We start from the raw sequence: 19256 nt of genomic DNA on the forward strand, positions 1-19256 counted from the left end.
GGACGCTGCCAAATTGCTTTGGTGCTCTTTTTCCCTAAGGGATGGGTGGTACACATACACTCGTTATGTTAAATGCGAACAGGCTAGACTTGCTGGTAGCTAGCTTCCACTCATCTTCAATTTGGCACTGTAATACCATGTTGGTTTGCTACTTACTGATGGGCTAATGTGGCTGTAGCAAAAGGCACGTTAGTTTGAGGTATAATTGCCCCTTTTCCTTTTCAGATCAGACTCGCTGTAATGTTTGGATTCTAGATGGAGATCTGTATCATAAAGGGCTCTTGAAGTTTGCTGTTTCTGCAGAAAACCTGCAAGAGACCTTAGTAGTCTTTGTGGCAGATATGTCTAGACCATGGACTGTTATGGAATCTCTACAAAAATGGGCCAGTGTCTTACGTGAGCACATTGATAAGCTGAAAATTCCCCCGGAAGAGATGAGAGACATGGAACAAAAATGTAAGTCTAGTTTGATTTTTCTTGCATGGCTTTTTGCATCTTAATGACAGTTTGTTTAAACCGTGTCTTGCTGTACTACTTCCCTAATGCAAGCAAGCAAGAGATGGCTAAATGTAAACTTTGAAGTTTTGACTGTAACACTGATTTTAAGTGAATGGACTTTTAATCAAGCTTTTAAAGAACTCCTCCAGCTTTTGCTTGTATTCACTATCAGAATACTAGTTGAGTTTATCACTCTTTGAGTAAATGATGTAACTTTTCAAGTTGCCTTGTATTTGAGCCTTCCTGCTTTCATTGAAATAGATCAGTATTTAATCAGCCAACATGAAATATGGTCAAGCTTTTAAAAAAAACAAAAAACTACCAGAACAAACTTACACTTTTCTCTGTCTACTCACTGTTCTGTGTGTAGCTGTGTACATAAATACAATACTCACAAATATATACCTTCTCTAAATCACTTCTACTTGCTTGTTCTTTAGGGTTGAGTATCCATTGTTGTATATTCCAGTGTCAAATTCTGGATTATGATCTAGGTGAAAGAATGCTTTAATAGTGGTTGTTTATAGCCTGCAAAATCCTATCTTAAGTGTGGTGTTGAGAGGAAGGGTACACTAAAACACAGTGTCATTTTGAGGCTAGTGGTTTCCCTGTAATGTACTTTCTGAAGAACTACATTCCTGGTTTGAAAACGCGTCAGGGTATATTCAGATGGCTAATATCCTCAGAGAAACTCTTTAAATGTATTTGTCATTCTAGAATGTCGTTGTAATTGGTCAGGGTTGTTTGTTACATGAAAGAGCACTAAAATCTTCACCAAACTCTGGGTTTTCTTGGTGCATATGTTTGTTTAAAAAACTGGAGTGATGCTTGGTGTTTAGAGTTGGATGCAGTGTTACATCGGCTACAGTCCTGAAAATAGTTTGAATGCTTTTTTTCAAGTGTGGCCGTAATTGTATATCTGGAAGTTCTTAAAGATTTTTAAGAGATTTTCAACTGAAATGAGAAGATACAGTGTAATAGGACTGATATATGTAGGAGTGAATTCTTAGGAAATAAGGGCAGAAGACTCATCATGTGATGGTCCACCAAATGCTGTCAGTCTTGGAGAAAGCCCTTCCCTATCTTCTGCCCCATCCCCCCCCAGTAAGAAGGTAAGCAGCAATTCAAACAATACAGCATGTAAGGAAGCCACCCAGCTGGAGAGCCATATGAGTGAGATGCAGCCTTCAGAAGAGAACATGTACTACACCTCTACCCCGATATAACGCGACCCAATATAACACAAATTTCGATATAATGCAGTTAAGCATCGCTCCAGGGGAGCTGGGCTTTGCGCTCCAGCGGATCAAAGCAAGTTCGATATAATATGGTTTCACCTATAACACGGTAAGATTTTTTGGCTCCCGAGGACAGCGTTATATCGGGGTAGAGGTGTATTCTGTAGCTGAATGGCAGAGTAAAGTTACCTAGGCCACATCCATACTACGGCTGCTCCAGTGGCAGAGGTATGGTTCCAGAATTATGCCTCTGTAAGCCTGTAATGTAGATGCAAACTACAGTAACAGACGGGGATTTTCCGTCGCTGTTGCAACTTCACTTCCCCAAACAAGAGTAGTTAGGTTGGCAGAAGCATTCTTTTATCGACCTTGCTGTGTCTATGTTGGGGGTTAAGTTGGCATAGCTATGGCACCCAAAGGTGTGGATTTTTCACAGACCTGAACACCCGCTGTGTTAACCTAAGTTTTAAGTGTGGACCAGGTCCAATGAAAATGGTTTGGGAGTCATGGTGGATACTTAGCTGAATGTGTACTCCTGGTGCGATGCTGGCAATCCTTGGATGCGTAAAAAGGGATCTTGAATAGGAGTAGAGGGATTGTATTACTTCTGTATTTGGCACTGGTGTGATCACTGCTGGAATACTGTGTCAGTTCTGGTGTCCATAATTCAAGCAGGATATTGATAAATCGGAGAGGGTTCAGAAAAGAGTCATTCAAATAATTAAAGGATTTGAAGCTAGAGAAATTCAGACTGGGAATAAGTCTTAAAATTGAGAGTGAGTAACCACTGGAACAACTTACCAATGGTTGTGGTAGTTTTTCCATCACTGGCCATTTTTAAATCAAGAGTTAATGTTTTTTCTAAAGGATTGCTCCTGGGGGGGGATTCTGCGGGACTGCGTGCCCGCAAAATTCCTGTGCTTCCCTGCTGAAAACGGCAGGGAAGCAAAGGGAAGCTGTGTGGGGCTGGGGGGGGCGGGGCGACGATGTGTGCGGTTTTGCGGGGGATTGCCCCCCCACACACAGAGGCGAGGCATGGGGGAGTACATGGGGTTACATACCTCCCCCCCCCATTTCTGCAAGTGCAGAGCTGTCCAGCTGAAGGTTGCATGCCAGTGTTGAGGTGGGGGATGGATCTGGCCATGTTAAGGAGATAAGGTTAAACCTATAAAAGGCATTTTTAATGTGCCCATCATAGCGGTACCCTCTGTTGTGGGGAGCCTATTTTGTTCTACCTCTCATTCAAAGCAAAAGAAAAGTTATTGATTCATTTGTACCACTTCAAACCCACACGCTTGTCTGTTCCATTAAATGCCATTTGGCTTTGTTTTTGGAGAAGGCTAAGGATACATACAATGAGGAGGGAAGGTGGAAAGGATCTTTTTTGTAACCGATTCTTTAGTTTAACTGAATTTTTTTCCCAAACATTTTTTTTCTGTTTGAATCTGTGCTTTTTTAAAATACTGTTGGGTGTACAGTAGAACCCTGTTTATTTGACCCTCCATTAACTGGACAACCAGGACTCCAGGGCCAGAAGCAGGTGATCTCTCCTGTGACTGCTAGAAAGTTCTGCAGAATGGCCTTTTCACATTCGCTGGCTTAATTATCCAGTCTGGTTCTGGTCCCAATTAAATCAGAATAAACTGGGTTCTGCTGTATAATTCTGTTATAAAACTAGGTGTCAGGAGAACTGGACCCCTTGCATAGGTCATCCTTCCCTGCCAACATCTAAATAAATTAGTGCCAGCACAAGATTTTTATTTAATGTGCAGCCCTGAAACATATCAGAACTTTGAGATAGCAGAGCACAAAGGTTAAGAGGTAGCCCCGGGATGCAATCTCTGTCCTTTAGAGCTGTAAACTGAAGGGTAAGTCAGTTTGAGTCTAGATACCGCTGAAGCAAAGTTGTTAGTGTACAGTGTGAGGATCTTGAAAGATCACAGTGGCCTTGTTTTGGGATCTGTATATCAAAGCTTCTTGGAATGAGTAGCTTGTATTGCTCCTTGCTATAACAGATTCTGGGAAGGTGATTGTTATGGAGAAATGTTAGTGACCTTCATGGGCTTAGTAGGAGCGTGGATAAATCAAAGCAATTTACATCCCCGATTTTAATAATAATTTAAGTCATCAAGCAGGAAACTTTAATTAAAATAATCAGTTTTAATAATGTTTGCATGTGTATTTATTCCTCTGAAGAAAAGTTCATTCTCATTGGTTGCTAATCATTAAAACATTTGATTTGCTAGTAAATATAGCCTTTACAGTAAATTTGCTGCTTTTTGCTAACCAGGAAAATATTTATATTCATGCATATTTATTTACACAACTATGTAGCTTAACTTTTTACTAGGTGATTACGTTTTACTTGCAGTTTGTATCAAGCTCTATTTGGACACACACTTTTTCTGGAGCTGACAGGCTGTGAAGATCATGTTTATAATGCCCTGTGCAGACCTAAATCCACACTGAGGCTATGTCTATACTGCACACCTTACAGCAGTACACCTGTGCCACTACAGTAGTGCCGCTGTAAGATATGCAGTGTAGCTGCTTTTTGTCAGCAGAAGAGAACTCTCCTGCTGACAAAATAAAACCACCCCCAATGAGGGACGGTAGCTTAGTCGGCAGGAGAGCATCTCCCACCGACAAAGTACTGTCCACACCTCCACCCCCGACTAACCTCAGTAGGCTACCCAACCTGTTGCACCCCACCCCCCAACCCAAAGTTATAACTCAGAGGTGGAGGGCTTAGCTCAAAAAGTTTGAAAATACCTTAGGGTGCTGGGAGGGGGTAGCTAGGAGCTATGTGCAGACAGGGAGTAGCTGAACTTGGCAGGGAGGGGGTAGCTGGGGCTGTGTGCCCAGGGAGTGGCTATGGGTGTAGGGAGAGGGGTACTAGAGACTGTGTTCAGGCAGGGGGTAGCTTAGGTTACAGGGAGGGCATAGCTCAGGGTACAGGGAGATGGGTATTAGGGGCTGTGTGCTGGGAGGACTCCCCTGTGGTCCCTGTTTCCGGAGGGGTCTGCCAGCCACTCTTACCAGTTGCATCTGCGGTTGCAAAGGCGGTTGGGAGCTGAGGAGCAGCTTCAACCTGGGGCACCAGCAGGAGAGGAAGGAATGCTGTTGCTGTCTGTTCCATGGCACCAGCCAGAGCAGCAGCTGTCCCATGATGTCAGGCTCCGGCTTCTCACCTCTGACCTGGACAAGGGGTGGGGACTGGAGATTTGGGGGAGAGAGGGGTAAGGTGTGGTGATGCCCCAGGACTGCTTTGATCTTGCACTGCAGGTTTGTGGGGGGAAGCGCAATGCCTTCCATGTCCCCAACTCTGCCCCTGGGCTCTGGGCTTCAGCTCCACGGGGTGTGCCAGGAATCGGGGCTTCAGCCCCATGTCTCCCAGCTTCAGCCCCGCAGGGGGGTGCTGAGGATCCGAGATTCAGCCCCACGCCTCCTGGCTTCAGCCCCGTGAGGGGGCGCTGAGGATCAGAGCTTCAGCCCCGTGGGGGGCACCAGGGATCGGGGCTTCAGCCCCATGCCTCCTGGGTTCAGCCCTGCGAGGGGGTGCCAAGGATCAGAGCTTCAGTCTGACCCATCTGTTGTGCTCAATGATATGCAGCCTTCCTAGCTACTGAAACTTGTCCACTACATAGACTCATTGGGTAGCATGCGGTGAGATCAAGAGTTGACATATTTCAGGGTCATTCTCATCAAAGTAGTTCTGATGTTTCCCTTTAAACAAAGCGAAGCCATATTGTATGTCAAGTCCCAAAAATGTTTCCAGGCTAGTCCTACATCCACTGAGGCTTCTGTCACTGAGGGAAATGCTTCCATGAGTTTCTGTTGGAATTAAGTGTCATAGTTTTCAGGGCTTGAAATATTGATATGGAGACATCATGGAGCTCTGTTTGTCATAAAATAACTATTTTGAATGAAGGCGCGTCCAGGTCATCTTATACTTGTTTGCCTGTTGAAACACTAATGATGACTAGGTTGTACTCGGTACATTTGGCAAGTAGTAACAAGCCATTAGAGTTCTTGTTACCAACTCCATGACAACCTATCACATCACCCCAGGATGCAGTCATGACCAACCCTGGCATGGAAATCACCTTAAGTGGTCAGCTTATTACATGCGACTGATGTGATGATGCTATCGGGTTTGATAGAAGTCCTCTGTATCCTTATCTGGATTAATCATTTTTAGTGCATGGGTTGATGATAGAAGCATAATGAGCTTTCACAAAGGCCAGTGTGGAGAAGCATAGGTCTGTCGTTGACGCCATTTGACAGTGACTAAAGTTTGCAGGCAATCAAAAAGCAAGTGGCAAACCCCACAACAAAGTATCTGCATTTATCCTCAGATATGAGAGTCCAATAAAAGATGCACCCTCTTCTTCTGTCTGCAACTCACCAGCAAGTCTTGTCTCACTGAATGCGTCAATATCCATATTGTACCGTGCCAATACTTTGAGTGTTGCAGTTGCAGTTCTACATTCAGTTCTGTCATCTCTGTCAGAGCATGCAAACATCACACTGCCTATGCTGTAATGTCTGCAATGGTAATGGACGATCTTGTCTGTCTCACGTGTAACCATATCATGGTTCTCACATTGGTCTGACCTCACATATACGTGTTCACCAGTAGTGTTTGATGAATCCTTGTACGTCAACATCGATATGAGACTCCACCGTCATTTGGATGGAAATTCAAATTCAGTTAAAAATGCACCACAGCTTTTAATTTTTTTATAAAAATAAAATCACCATATATGTTTTGTGTGTGTATATATATAAGAAAAAAGTTCATCAAAACATGTTTTGTATTTAAAACTGATTTATTTAGCAAAGGAAGAAATATCTGTAGTTAGTGAATTGAACTGATAGTTTTGGTCACCATATCCTTTGAGACTTTGTAACTAGTAGATCTCATCCACTCACACGTAGCTTTTGTTCATAGGTTGAAAGAGGAAAATAAGCTTTCCTGCTTTGGTTGGTTTCTTAATTTTGAATGAATTAGTCATTTAACTGAACTAATTCAGTAAGTTCAAACAAAGAAAATATTCTGTTTACACCTGCAGACGTGACTACTGATGTCAAAAGCTGGCTTAGCAGTTCAACAAACTCTGGTTCCAGATGCTCAGCTAGCGACTTCAAACAGTCCAGTGGTCTAGCTTTATTTGAAACTTAGTAGCAAATGTAGCGCTTAGTATTCTTTGTATTTTTAATTTAAATGATTTTGATATAATACAAGTTTAAGACTTAAGTTGTAAAGTTCAAATTTAATTTAAAGTGGGTTTATTTTAAAAAAATCTAATTTAATGTAAATAAAAATCCTTTTTAAATAAATTTAAGATTTTAAGATTTTTTTATATAAAATTATTTTTATCCCCCAACCTTGTGGAAGCTTCTCTCTGACATCTTTTCAGAGATGTCAGAAACAGCCAGATCAATCTCAGCATGGTTGAAACAGCTCTCAGTATTGAAACTATAGGCTACCCCAAATAATTTCCAAAAAAGGGACCAAAAGTGTCATCTCGGCAGTAAATAGAGTAAAAGAGGCAGAGACAAAAAGACATTTTTGTAAAAATGGGAAGTCAAATCCTACTGAGGAAAATAGAAAGGAACAGAAACTTTGGCAAGTAAAGTATAATTAGGCAGGCCAAAAAAGAATTTGAAGAGCAATGTGCAAAAAGTACACAAACTAACGGCAGGTTTTTTAAGTACATGTGAAGGAGGAAGCCTGCCAAACAGTCAGTGAGGCCACTGAAAAATCAAGGTGCTAAAGGAGCACTCAAGAAAGACGAGGCGATTGCAGAGAAGCTAAATAAATTCTTTGTATCTGTCTCCGCTATCTGAGCCATTCTTTTTAGGTGACAGATCTGAGGAATTGTAGCCTATTGAGGTGTCAGTAGAGGAGATTTTGGAATAAACTGATAAATTAAACAGTAATAAGGACCAGATAGTACTTATCCAAGAGTTCTGAAGGAGCTCAAATATGAAATTGCAGAACTACTTACTGTGGTATGTATCCTATTGCTTAAACTAGCCTCTGTAGCAGATAGCTAATGTGATGCTAATTTTTAAAAAAAAGATTCCAGAGGTGACCATAGCAATTTCAGGCCAGTAAGCCTAACTTCAGTACCAAGCATACTGATTGAAACTGTAGCAAAGAATAGAATGATCAGACACATGGATGAATGTAATATGTTGGGGAAGAGTCAATATGGCATTTATAAAGGGACATTATGCCTCATAGATCTGTCAGAATTCTTTGATGGTGTCAAACATGTTAAGGATGGGCCAGTGGATTAAGTGTATTTGGACTTTCACAAAACCTTTTACAAGGCCCACACCAAAGGCTCTTAAGCAAAGCAGGCAGTCATGGGATAAGAGGGAAGGTCCTATCATGGATCATTAATTGGCTAAAACAGTGTTTCCCAAACTTGCGATGCCGCTTGTGTAGGGAAAGCCCCTGGCAGGCCAGGCAGGTTTGTTTACCTGCCGCATCTGCAGGTCCAGCCGATCGTGGCTCCCAGTGGCCGCGCTTCACTGCTGCAGGCCAAGGGAGCTGCTGGAAGCGACGGCCAGTACTTCCCTCGGCCCGTGCCTCTTCCAGCAGCTCCTCTTGGCCCAGAGCAGTGAAGCGCGGCCACTGGGAGCCACGATCGGCTGGACCTGCAGATGCGGCAGGTAAACAAACCTGCCTGGCCTGCCAGGGGCTTTCCCTACACAAGCGGCGTCCCAAGTTTGGGAAACACTGGGCTAAAAGATAGGAAAGAATGGGTAGGAATAAATGGTCAGTTTTCACAATGGAGAGAAGTAAATAGCAGTGTCCCCCAAGAATCTGTACTGGGACCAGTGCTGTTCAGCATGTTCATAAATGATCAGGAAAAGGGTAAAGAGTGAATTGGCAAAGTTTGCAGATGATACAAAATTACTCAAGCTAGTTACGTCCAAAGCTGACTGTGACAAGTTACAGAGGGATCTCTCAAAACTAGGTGATGAGGCAACACAAAGGCAGATGAAATTCAGTGTTGATAAATGCAAAGTAATCCACATTGGAAAATTTAACCCCAGCTATCCTTACAAAATGATGGGCTCCAAATTAGCTGTTACCACTCAAGAAAGGGATCTTGGAATCATTATGGATAGTTTTCTGAAAACATCTGCTCAAAGTGTAAAATGACAGCCAAAAAAGCTAACAGAATATTAGGAACCACTAGAAAAGGGATAGATAACACACAAAATATCATAATGCCACTATATAAATACAGGGTCTGCCCACACCTGGAAATACTGTATGCAGTTCTTGTCATTCTATCTAAAAAAAATCTGGAACTGGAAAAAAGTACAGAGAAGGGCAACAAAACTGTTTGGGGAATGGAACAGCTTCCATATGAGCGGATATTAAAAAGACTAGGACTATTCATTTTAGAAAAGATATGACTAAGGAGGGGATATGATAGAGGTCTATAAAATCATGAATGATGTGGAGAAAGTGACTATGGAAGTGTTGTTTACCTCTTCACATAACACAAGAACCAGGGGTCACCCAATGAAAGTAATAGTTAACAGGTTTAAAACAAAGAAAGTGCTTCTTCAGACAACACAGAGTCAACCTGTGGACTTGTTATCAGGGGCTGTTCTGTGTTTGTTCAGCGCTTAGCACAGTGGGGTCCTAGTGCATGACTGCATCTGTGCCTCCTAGGCACTGTGGTACCATAATAATGAGAATGATCCAGATCTTTCCTTGCCAAAGCCAGATTGTTCCACTTGATACTTCATATGCTGTTCAGTCAGGGTAGAATCTTCTGGAGAACTTGGAGTAAATTGGGCAAGCTATTCTGGAGATGCTGAGGCTCAAAAAATATCTGGGCTTTCACCTGTGAATATCCCACTAACTTTTTGGTTTGTCATACCTCCAAAAAAGGCTTGGCATAGTAGGAACTTCAGAACAGGTTTTGCACACTCTTTGAGGAGGGCAAGAGAATATGGCAGGATATATCTCAGTACCTATTTAAGAAGTCACTCACTGTGGAATAGCTTCAGTGGTTCATAACTATCAATATTTTGCAACTTAACTAATATATAATCTAGTATAAAGTGAAAGGTGGATAGTTAGTATATTTTTAACTGTTTAACTAGAATAGGGCTAATAGGTATTCTGTGTCTCTTGATATGAAGTTCAACCATTGTGTATTAAACTGTTAATATTTACAGGTAATGGACATCTTTTCTGCCTAAACCAGAAACCTGGTGGAAGCCAATTTTTTTATCACTGAGTAGGGATAGTCTTCATAGGTATTGCTGTACATCCCATAGCGAGTGTGTGTACTTAATACAATACATTGCTAACTTCTTACAACATTGTATTTTGTTCAGATACCATGATACAATTGACTTTTAGTTACTTCTAATGCTCTTGAGGTGTGTGTGTGGGGGTAAAAGTCTTTTTAAAAATTTGTAGTACTTACAAGTTAGCTTTTCTATATTTACATTTGCTTCTGTTGTTGCTTTCTTTTTTTTTTTACATAAACATTTTGGATGTGTATACGCTCTCCTATCAGAGTCTGCAAAAGAATTTATACCCCACTGGAAAAAACTCTATTCTGCTGGTGCTGTTTGATCCATCAAAGACTAAGTGTATCTAAAGTTGTCTTAAAGGGTTCCTTTATATATTGAAAGGGAAATAAATTGTTCTTAAACAAATTTGTTTTTTCTGTTTCATATGAATGCTGATGAATGCAGCTTGCTCTTAGGGGCTGATCTCTGGCATTTAAAAAAAAAACCCAGCATTTAGTTTAAGGAAGAACAAAGACTCCAGAATTTGGCAAACGGGTGTTTAAAGAAATGGCACAAATCTGAGCTGTACAAGCAACTGATAGTGTTTCGTTTAAGAGATTGGTATTTCAGAAACAAAGTATATCAAAGTTTAACAGCCAATAGTTTGAGCTTCTTAACAGTTTTTACACCAGTTCATCTCCACTTATATCTACACACTGCCTAATCCTGCAAAGGCATTTGGGAATTAAGTGCTGGACACCCTCTGCAGGCTTGGGCCCTCCATACTTGTTAGTTTAGACTTTTTGTTACAATTACTAACTGAGCCCTGAGGCTCTATGTTGTTTTACTGAAAATTCGGCGGCTTTTATTAGTGTAATAGCAGTCATTTGGTATCTTGGAAGGCTTTGGCTTTTTCATATTTGAAGACTTTTGATAAATCTACTCTTTTGTAAAGAAAACTTTCTACCATCATGTGAACACAACCTAGCACAGTGGTTCTCAAACTGTGGGTCAGGACCCCAAAGTGGGTCCCAATCCTGTTTTAATGGGGTTGCCAGGGCTGGCATTAGACTTGTTTGGGCCTGGGGCTGGGGCTGAAGCCATAGGGCTTCAGTCCCGTGTGAAGGGGCTCAGGTTACAGGCCCCCTGTAGCCCTTGGGTTTTGGCCCCCTCACCTGGGGCGGTGGGGCTCGGGCGGACTTAAGCCTTGGTCCCTCCTCCTGCGGTTGTGTAGTAATTTTTGTTGACAGAAGGGGATCTCAGTGCAGTGAAGTTTGAGAACCCTTGACCTAGCAGATTACCACTGATAGCTTTGCTTTGTTACCAATACTTTAAACTAAGCATAAAATATGTTTATGGTGATTGTCAAATTTACCCCATCATGGTTTAAACCTACCAGTAGTATAAGATTGTGTGTGTGTGTGGAAGAAAGGAATCCTTTTAGCCACAAAAATATGTTTGTGTTCATGAAGGATTTCATCACTTCACATTTCCCTCATGAGAGAAACCGTGAACTGATTATTCAGTGGTATAATGAGATACATATTTTTGGGTTTTTATCCCTGTTAAATGCTTTGGAATAAATTACTTCCTCTAAACTTGTGCGTGTAAATATACATAATACTCCTGTATATTCTATATGTGATGTTTGCGGTGCTTTCCATACTTGTATTGGAATTTAAACGTCCATGTGGTTTGATCACAAAGGTGCAAAAGAGTCAAGTCTTTCCTTGATACCGGTATTGCTGTGGCCTCCACGTGCATGTGAGAGGGCTTCACTTTAGTTTAGAGCAAAAATAACTGTTCTTCAAGTAGCAATGTGGTATGGAGAGATCCTCTATATAGGAAACTGCACTTGGAGATGTTGATTTTTTTCTTGCTGGGAGATCTGTCTCCAAGCTCTACTGTTTAAATGGAGGGGGGAGTTAATAAATAGCCTTTGAAGAAATTTTTATTTCTGAATTTCTCTTGGCTGCCAGTTCAGTTAATGGTGATAATTGGAATTGGCAACTGAAAAACTCAATATGTCACCTTGAAAGTAAGTAGTGGACTGTTTCCCTTCCCTCTTCCCCTGCTATCTTGGGTGTGTGGTGGTAGCAAATTGAGTAGTGTTGGAGTCCTCTTTCCTTGGTCTTCCTACCACAACTTCTTCAGTCATGGGGGGCACCCTTCTTCTTGAGAAGCTTATGGTGGTTTTGTTTTGAGAACATTGGTTTATTACCTCTTCAAAGGTTGGCCACTTCATAAAGCTCAGAATACCAGTTGGTATTGCTATATTGTATGAGTCAAGTATTTTCATTTTGCATTTTTGAATTATTTTAATACTCAGTTTCAAAAAAGTCTTTAGAACTTTAGATCTTTGCCAAATCTCATTTTTCTACATAATTCATTGCAGCTCTGCTACGTAAATGGAGGCCTTTCCAGATGATTTAGATTTCATGTCTCACATACTAAAAATAGCTTTGAATATAATCATGCATTCAGTGTGCAGATAGTGGTTAACTTCCTGTAAGAGACAATAACAGCAAAAAAATGGATTGCTTTGTAAACTAGGAGTGGCTGTTTAATTTGGTGTTTTCTGTACTTGTTTACATTTTACAAAAAAGCTTATCTCCAAAGGGTGTGGCTAAATAGTATTTGCTTGCAGTTATAGATGTTAACTCTTTTAGTAGGCTTGTAGTGAATACAAGTTACAGCCCTGCTTTGCTGTAAGTTACAATGAACTGTCTGATGTAAAGGCACAGAAAGCTATCGTGTGGGGCTTTTTGGCCTGAACTACCAGAACAACCCTTTTATTCTTGATGCTTCTGTCAGTGCACACTTAAATACTACGAAGTTTGTTTGCTTTGGGTGCTACTTCTATGTTCAGCTCTTAACTTCTAGATTTCTTATTTATTTTTGTGTGTGTTGTGATTAAACTTTCAGTACCCTGAATTGAATGTGTAGCTTTTCTGAGCCTGAAACCACTTTTCAAAAACAAAATTTTTGTTCAGCAAGGCTCCTAAGATATCAAATTAGAAATCACTTGTTTGAATAGTTTTGCGTCTCATCTTCTTTAATTTTAGGCACTTGTACTTTAGATCTCAGGGTTTGTTTAACAGTTTCTAGATTTGAATATCAGAAGTTACATTAATTCTTCTTTTTTAACCACTAAGATTATGGTTATTTTTATGTTTCCATTGGCTCCCCCTGTAAATACAAAACATCTTCACATTGTCCAAGTTATTCATAAATATAATTTCAGAGTTCACTTGAAGTTGTTGGATTATTCCGTGGCATGGAAGCTTATTTGAAATTGCATGATTTTAATCCCCCAAAACAGCATAGTGCACTTTCTGAAAATCAAACTTCCACAGTCTGTCTAGTTGAGTAACCAAAAATTGAAGCACCGAGAATCACTAAACACTCCTGAAAATGTTGGCCCTTATATTTAAATTAGAGATGTGCTTTGGATTCAAAGGCTGAAAGCTAGTAATAGCCAGATTCCAAAATCTTTTTTTTTTTAATTTGGTTCAGTAGAAATTGTACAATTTCTTGAAGCTCAAATTCTGTTTTCAATTCATGTGTTACCTTAAAAAAGTTGTTGAAAAGATGTCCCAACTGCTCATAAACATATAATTGTCTGAAACTATTTTACTTCAATATAAATGTTAAAAATTTATTCCCGTCTCTTACCTTACAAATATCTTTTTTCATAGTTATAAAGGAATTCCAGGAGTATGTGGAGCCTGAAGAAGGCTACCAAGGATCACCACAGAGAAGAGGTCCTTCATCATCTGGCCAAGAAGATGAAAATATTACTTTGCCACTTGGAGAGAATGTGCTGACTCACAATCTTGGGATCCCTGTGCTGGTGGTTTGTACAAAGGTGAGCTTGAACTTGAGTTTACTAGAAAGGTTAGTTACTTTTCCTTTTGGAAGATACTTTGATGCAGATGTTTGCAAGCTGAAAGTGAAAGTTCTGGATTTAGAGTAAATAAACTTACCTGGCAGGGGAGATACCATGATCACAAAGGTGGTTTCCCCAGGGTGAGGCTCTTCCATTGCACTGCAGGTGTGCTGACCCTTGCGATTTCCTCAAATTTGGGAAACTCGACTGCATAATTTGTGCTAGTGAGGGACTGCGTTCGTGCTTTCCCCTGGGGAAGAAAAAAAAACCCCAAAAGCGTTTGGTGTATAAACAAGACTTAAGTGTTTTTATTTTTATTTTTTTATTTTTACTACACAAGGATTGAGAAAGACCAGTCTTGTCTTTTCAGTTTGGATGAAAGACATTAGCGGTCTAAAACGTGGACATTCTCCATCCTTAATTGAAAAAGGGAAGATGTTATGTTTGTCAAAAAATCTTTTCTCCCAGTGTTTTGAGGCATGTGAAATAAATGCTTCCTTTTCCCATCAGATTTCACTTGCATAGTATCTCAGTCTTTCCTTAAATAGTCTGTGGGTGGTAGTGTAGATGAGATCTGAATTTCTAATGTAAAAGAGTCAGTTGAGAAGGATACTTTCAAGTTATCTTTGTACATCATATAGTTACCTGAGTTACTACATGAGAAGGTGTTTAGCAACTAATGACTTAATGAAAATAGCATTTCAAAAATACACATTTATGGCATCAACTCAGTTTCTTGTTGGAATGGATATTTGATGTGGCTTTAACTTTTAATTAGACACTTTTTGTCTTTGGTACCTTGTAAGCATTTTACCCATTGGTTAATTAGTGCAGTCTCCCCAACAAAAAGCGTGAATTGAATGCTGATTAATACAAGGGAAGATGTGTACAGTAGAACCTCAGAGTTCCGAACACCAGAGTTACAAACCACACACCTCATGTGGAACCAGAAGTATGCAATCAGGCAGTGCTGAGACTAAATAAATAAATTCCCCATACACAAATACAGTACAATTCTGGGCTAAACATAAAGTACTAAATATAAAGGGAAAGTTTGTTTTTTTTATTAAAGATTAGACAAGGTAAGGAAACTGTTTCTGAGCTTGTTTCATTTAAATTAAGAGGGCTAAAAGCAACATTTTTCTTCTGCATAGTAAAGTTTCAAAGCTGTATTAAGTTAATGTTCAGTTGTAAACTTTTGAAAGAACAACCATAACGTTTTGTTCAGCGTTACAAACATGTCAGTTACGAACAGCCTCTATTCCCATGGTGTTTGTAACTCTGAGATTTTACTGTATATCTAAAATCTTGAAGAAAATGCAGATTATATGCAAGAAAGTGTTAAGTGGCTTTGCTTTTTTTTTTTCAGTGTGATGCAGTGAGTGTACTAGAGAAGGAACATGACTACAGAGAAGAACACTTTGACTTCATTCAGTCACACATTCGTAGATTCTGCTTACAGTGTATCCTTTCCTAATCTGAGGATAGTGGCAGAATAAAATCTGGAAGATAGGAAATGTATTTTATTATAGTGTGTGAGGGAAATAAAATAACTGAAGGAGAAACTGCATATCAAAATAACTTCTGGCATTTACTAACTTAATGTATAGTATTTGGAGTGTAGTTATGAAAATACATTAAGAGGTTTGTCAAGTTTTTTTATCTGAAGCCATACATTTGATCTAGGGTCTGTTACATTCCTTGGCAAGGGACTTCAGTTTTGAGATGCACCGCATTACTCTTTCTCCCAGAACGTGGATTTCCATACTAAACTTGCACCCTGTGACTTTTTCAAACAGCTTTCTGGTGTCTATATTGGTCAACATTTTAAAAGCTGAATCTCTTTCCAAAGTGACATGATTCTCATCCTCTTTTTCCCTTCCTCCCAAAGGTGCTGAACACCTATAGCAGGGGTCGGCAACCTTTCAGAAGTGGTGTGCTGAGTCTTCATTTATTCACTCTAATTTAAGGTTTCGCGTGCCAGTAATACTTTTAACATTTTTAGAAGGTCTCTTTCTATAAGTCTATAATATATAACTAAACTATTGTTGTATGTAAAGTAAATAAGGTTTTTAAAATGTTTAAGAAGCATCATTTAAAATTAAATTAAAATGCAGAGCCCCCCGGACCGGTGGCCAGGACCCGGTCAGTGTGAGTGCCACTGAAAATCAGCTTGCGTGTCGCCTTCCTATAGTTTCTATAGTTTCCATTGACCTCTAAAAATTGAGCCAGTAGGTGCCTAACTTTAAGCACCCTACTCTGAAAATTTTGGCTATTACTCAATAGAAAACTTCAGTAATTATTGCAGTTTAATTTAATGTTTAAGTATTGTACTTTATAGTTTTCCTTAAATGAAGTAATTAGATGGAGCTGCCTTGATTTATACATCAGTTAAGGAAGAAAAGAACCTTGACTTACTGTATAAGTACATTGTACATAAAACATATGGTTTTCACTTTACCACACCCGCCTTAGTGGTAGAAAAGGATGCAGTCTTTATGTAAGTTGATGTAAGAAATATATTTTTCAAACTTTTTGTTTCTGTCTGATGCTCTTATCACTGAAATGTTGTATTTCCTTATGAACACAAGTGAAACTTGTACACTCCAAGCTTTAGTGCATTTAACTCTTCAACTGAAAATAAAATCGCCTCTGGGATGTGAAATATTCTGTTCTAATGTGTGCAATTTAAATTTGTTAAAGTAGAATGAAAAATTCTTTCCACATAAACAATTCATCATTAGCTCCATAATAGCTCTCTCGCGCGCGCGCACACGCACCCCCCCCCCCAAATATAATTGTCTCATTCTGTGAAATACTTCCATATCTGGTTAGAAGTCTGCCTTCCAAAACCATATTTCACAAAAAAAGAATAATTTGAATCATTTACTTAAATGTACTTTCCATACATAACTAAAGGGCTAAAGATAATTAATTGAAAAGGTTGTTTAATTGTAGGAGCATTTCATACTATAACTTATTGAAATGAAGTAAATTTGTAAAGAATCTAATATCTAATAGTCACATTCAGCATGCTGGAAGGAAGTTGGAAACACCATTTTAGACTGATTCTCCAGCAAGCACTTTCTGGGTTTTAAGAAAAAAAAAATTGTGCTTGCATTGTTTTAGTGCTCAGTGCCTAGATTAATTATAGTCTGACATTCTTGTGTTCCACAATAGCTTAAAAAAGCATAGTGGCTATAGGTCTATTTACCCGGAATGATAATGCCATCTCAACATCTTGGTAAGCATAGCCTGTGTTTTCAGAGTGAGGACCTCTCAATGACATGATACTACTGTATTTCCTCTGTAACAGTTTTATGGTAATACGATTACTTGCTTAAATATGCATGCGCTGTGCCAACAATCTTTTGAATCTAAAAAAGCAAACCTTGCCCTAAAACTTTTTTTCCTATAGACCTGCTGGTTGGGACAATGAAAAGAAAATTGCTATTTTACATGAAAACTTCACAACGGTGAAACCAGAAGATGCATATGAAGACTTCATTGTAAAACCTCCAGTAAGAAAGGTACAAGAGAGTTAATTTTTGAAGTTCAGTGTAAAGAAACTACAAATCACTTCACTATAATTGGATGGTTGATATTGACAATTAATAATATAGAACTTCAGCTCGTACAAATAATATGCTTTTCTCTCAATGTTAAACCACTTTTGAAGTAGTGGCATACATTCTCTACTGGTCTAGGGCAGGGGTTCTTAATAGGGCTGTTGATTAATTGCAGTTAACTCAAAAAAAATTACCATATATACTTGTTCATAAGCCAAATTTTTTTAGTTAAAAAAAAGGGAAGCATCAGAGTACGGGGTTGGCTTATGAACGGGTATACAGAGGGAGAGCTGGAACACTTTTCTCTCCTCTCCCCCCCGCCTCCCCCCAGCAGAGCCAGAAGGGAAGAGGCAGGGCCAGAGTCTCTCCTCTTCTGACCATGCTGCTCTCCCTGCAGCCTCCAAAGCAGCTGCAGCTTCGAGGCTGGCAGGCTGCAGCCGCGCCGCCTGGCCTGCCACAGCAGGCTGCGGCCAGGCCAGAGACATCCTCCCCTGGCCCGCCCCAAGTAAGGTGAGAAGGGATGGGATGCGGAGAGTGTGGGGATCCCGGGCTAGGAGCAGGTAGGGGTTACATGGGGAGGGGTCATGTGGGGAGGTCCCGGGTTAGGGGTGGGGTCATCTGGGAGGTGGTCTAGGTATTTTTCATTAGTGTCATAATGTTACTTTTCAATACTTTTTAACATTAACATTAATCGCAGCCCCCAAAATATTAATTTTACGTAAAATTCTAACTTCAGATGATATGCACATGCAAAAATCACATTGAGTCCATAATTTGAGTCCTACAGAAGGGCCCCTATTTATTCTATTACTTGTTTTAAATTATCACCAAAATATATTCTGTACTACAAAATTCTATTTGTAGAGTAGATGTGGAGCACAATCTAGGAGTACAAATAAATAGTCTGTAGACTGCTAATTGTCTGGACAATGGTCAGGTAACTTATTAAAGATAGAGGAAGAATGCATTCTTTTCTAATGGGGCTGGAGTAGAGTAAGTAATATGTAAAACCCTTAAATGCTATTTCAGTCCATATTTGACAACTCCCCAGGGTTTGTTTACCTTTTGTCTTGCGTGTTTGCAGTCCCATCTAAAATCCTGGTAAATTGGGAAAGAAAAGACGAGTGGGAACATTTGAAGACACTTGTGGGGAGAAAGGAGGAGAGGGGAATGGGCTTATTGTTCTCCCTTAAAGATGCTAAAGATATAGCACACCACTGGCAACTCTTTTTTTAGGTGGGGGTATCTATTGCTCTGTTGGAGTGATGGGAGAGGCAGCCCTCCAAAGTTCAGGCAACCATTCTCTTTGAACATCAAACCTTTGCCGTCTTCAGTAAATTTTAATATGAATATTATTTATCAAATATGTATACAGCCCACTGCCAGTTCCTCATTATCCAGGGAATTGTCCTCAGAAAATATTTTTTTGCAACTATGCCAGGCCAGTCATTCTGAACCCAAAGCTTTTACTGGAAGTAGTTTCATTGCTGCTTAAAGTGGTAGAGATATCTATTAAAAATATAAAAGCAGCACATCTTTATTGTAGTCTAATGTACTCGGCAAGTGACTGTTCAGTTCTGATGGGTTCAACTGCCCATCAGAACTCTAGTGAAATGCATCTGCACCATAGGTGCTGGTGTGGATGCCGAGCAGTGAAGCCGCTAATTGGCTACACTGTTTAGGAATATGCATGAAATAGTTTGCTTCAGATATTAAAAAGCTGACGGTATTTGATGGAAGATCAAATATTTGCATGTAAATACAGCACTGAGCTAGTTCTAT

The 19256-nt window shown here is 39.9% G+C and overlaps 1 protein-coding gene and 1 non-coding gene across 2 annotated transcripts in view; both read left to right on the forward strand.

Annotated features, from left to right (window-relative positions):
* The window catches only part of DYNC1LI2 (dynein cytoplasmic 1 light intermediate chain 2), a 40690-nt gene that overhangs the window by 7689 nt on the left and 13745 nt on the right, over positions 1 to 19256 (forward strand). The window contains exons 4-8 of the mRNA XM_044987439.1: positions 226 to 456; positions 13715 to 13884; positions 15275 to 15368; positions 16270 to 16405; positions 17324 to 17435. Of these exons, the coding sequence (XP_044843374.1) occupies positions 226 to 456; positions 13715 to 13884; positions 15275 to 15368; positions 16270 to 16405; positions 17324 to 17435 (743 nt within the window). The remainder of the gene's footprint in view (positions 1 to 225; positions 457 to 13714; positions 13885 to 15274; positions 15369 to 16269; positions 16406 to 17323; positions 17436 to 19256) is intronic.
* On the forward strand, positions 13995 to 14158 carry LOC123349680. The gene has a single exon (XR_006573623.1). It is a non-coding gene; the product is annotated as a U1 spliceosomal RNA (small nuclear RNA).

Source organism: Mauremys mutica, chromosome 14 (genome assembly GCF_020497125.1).
Source record: "Mauremys mutica isolate MM-2020 ecotype Southern chromosome 14, ASM2049712v1, whole genome shotgun sequence".
Classification (NCBI taxonomy): Eukaryota; Metazoa; Chordata; order Testudines; family Geoemydidae; genus Mauremys; species Mauremys mutica.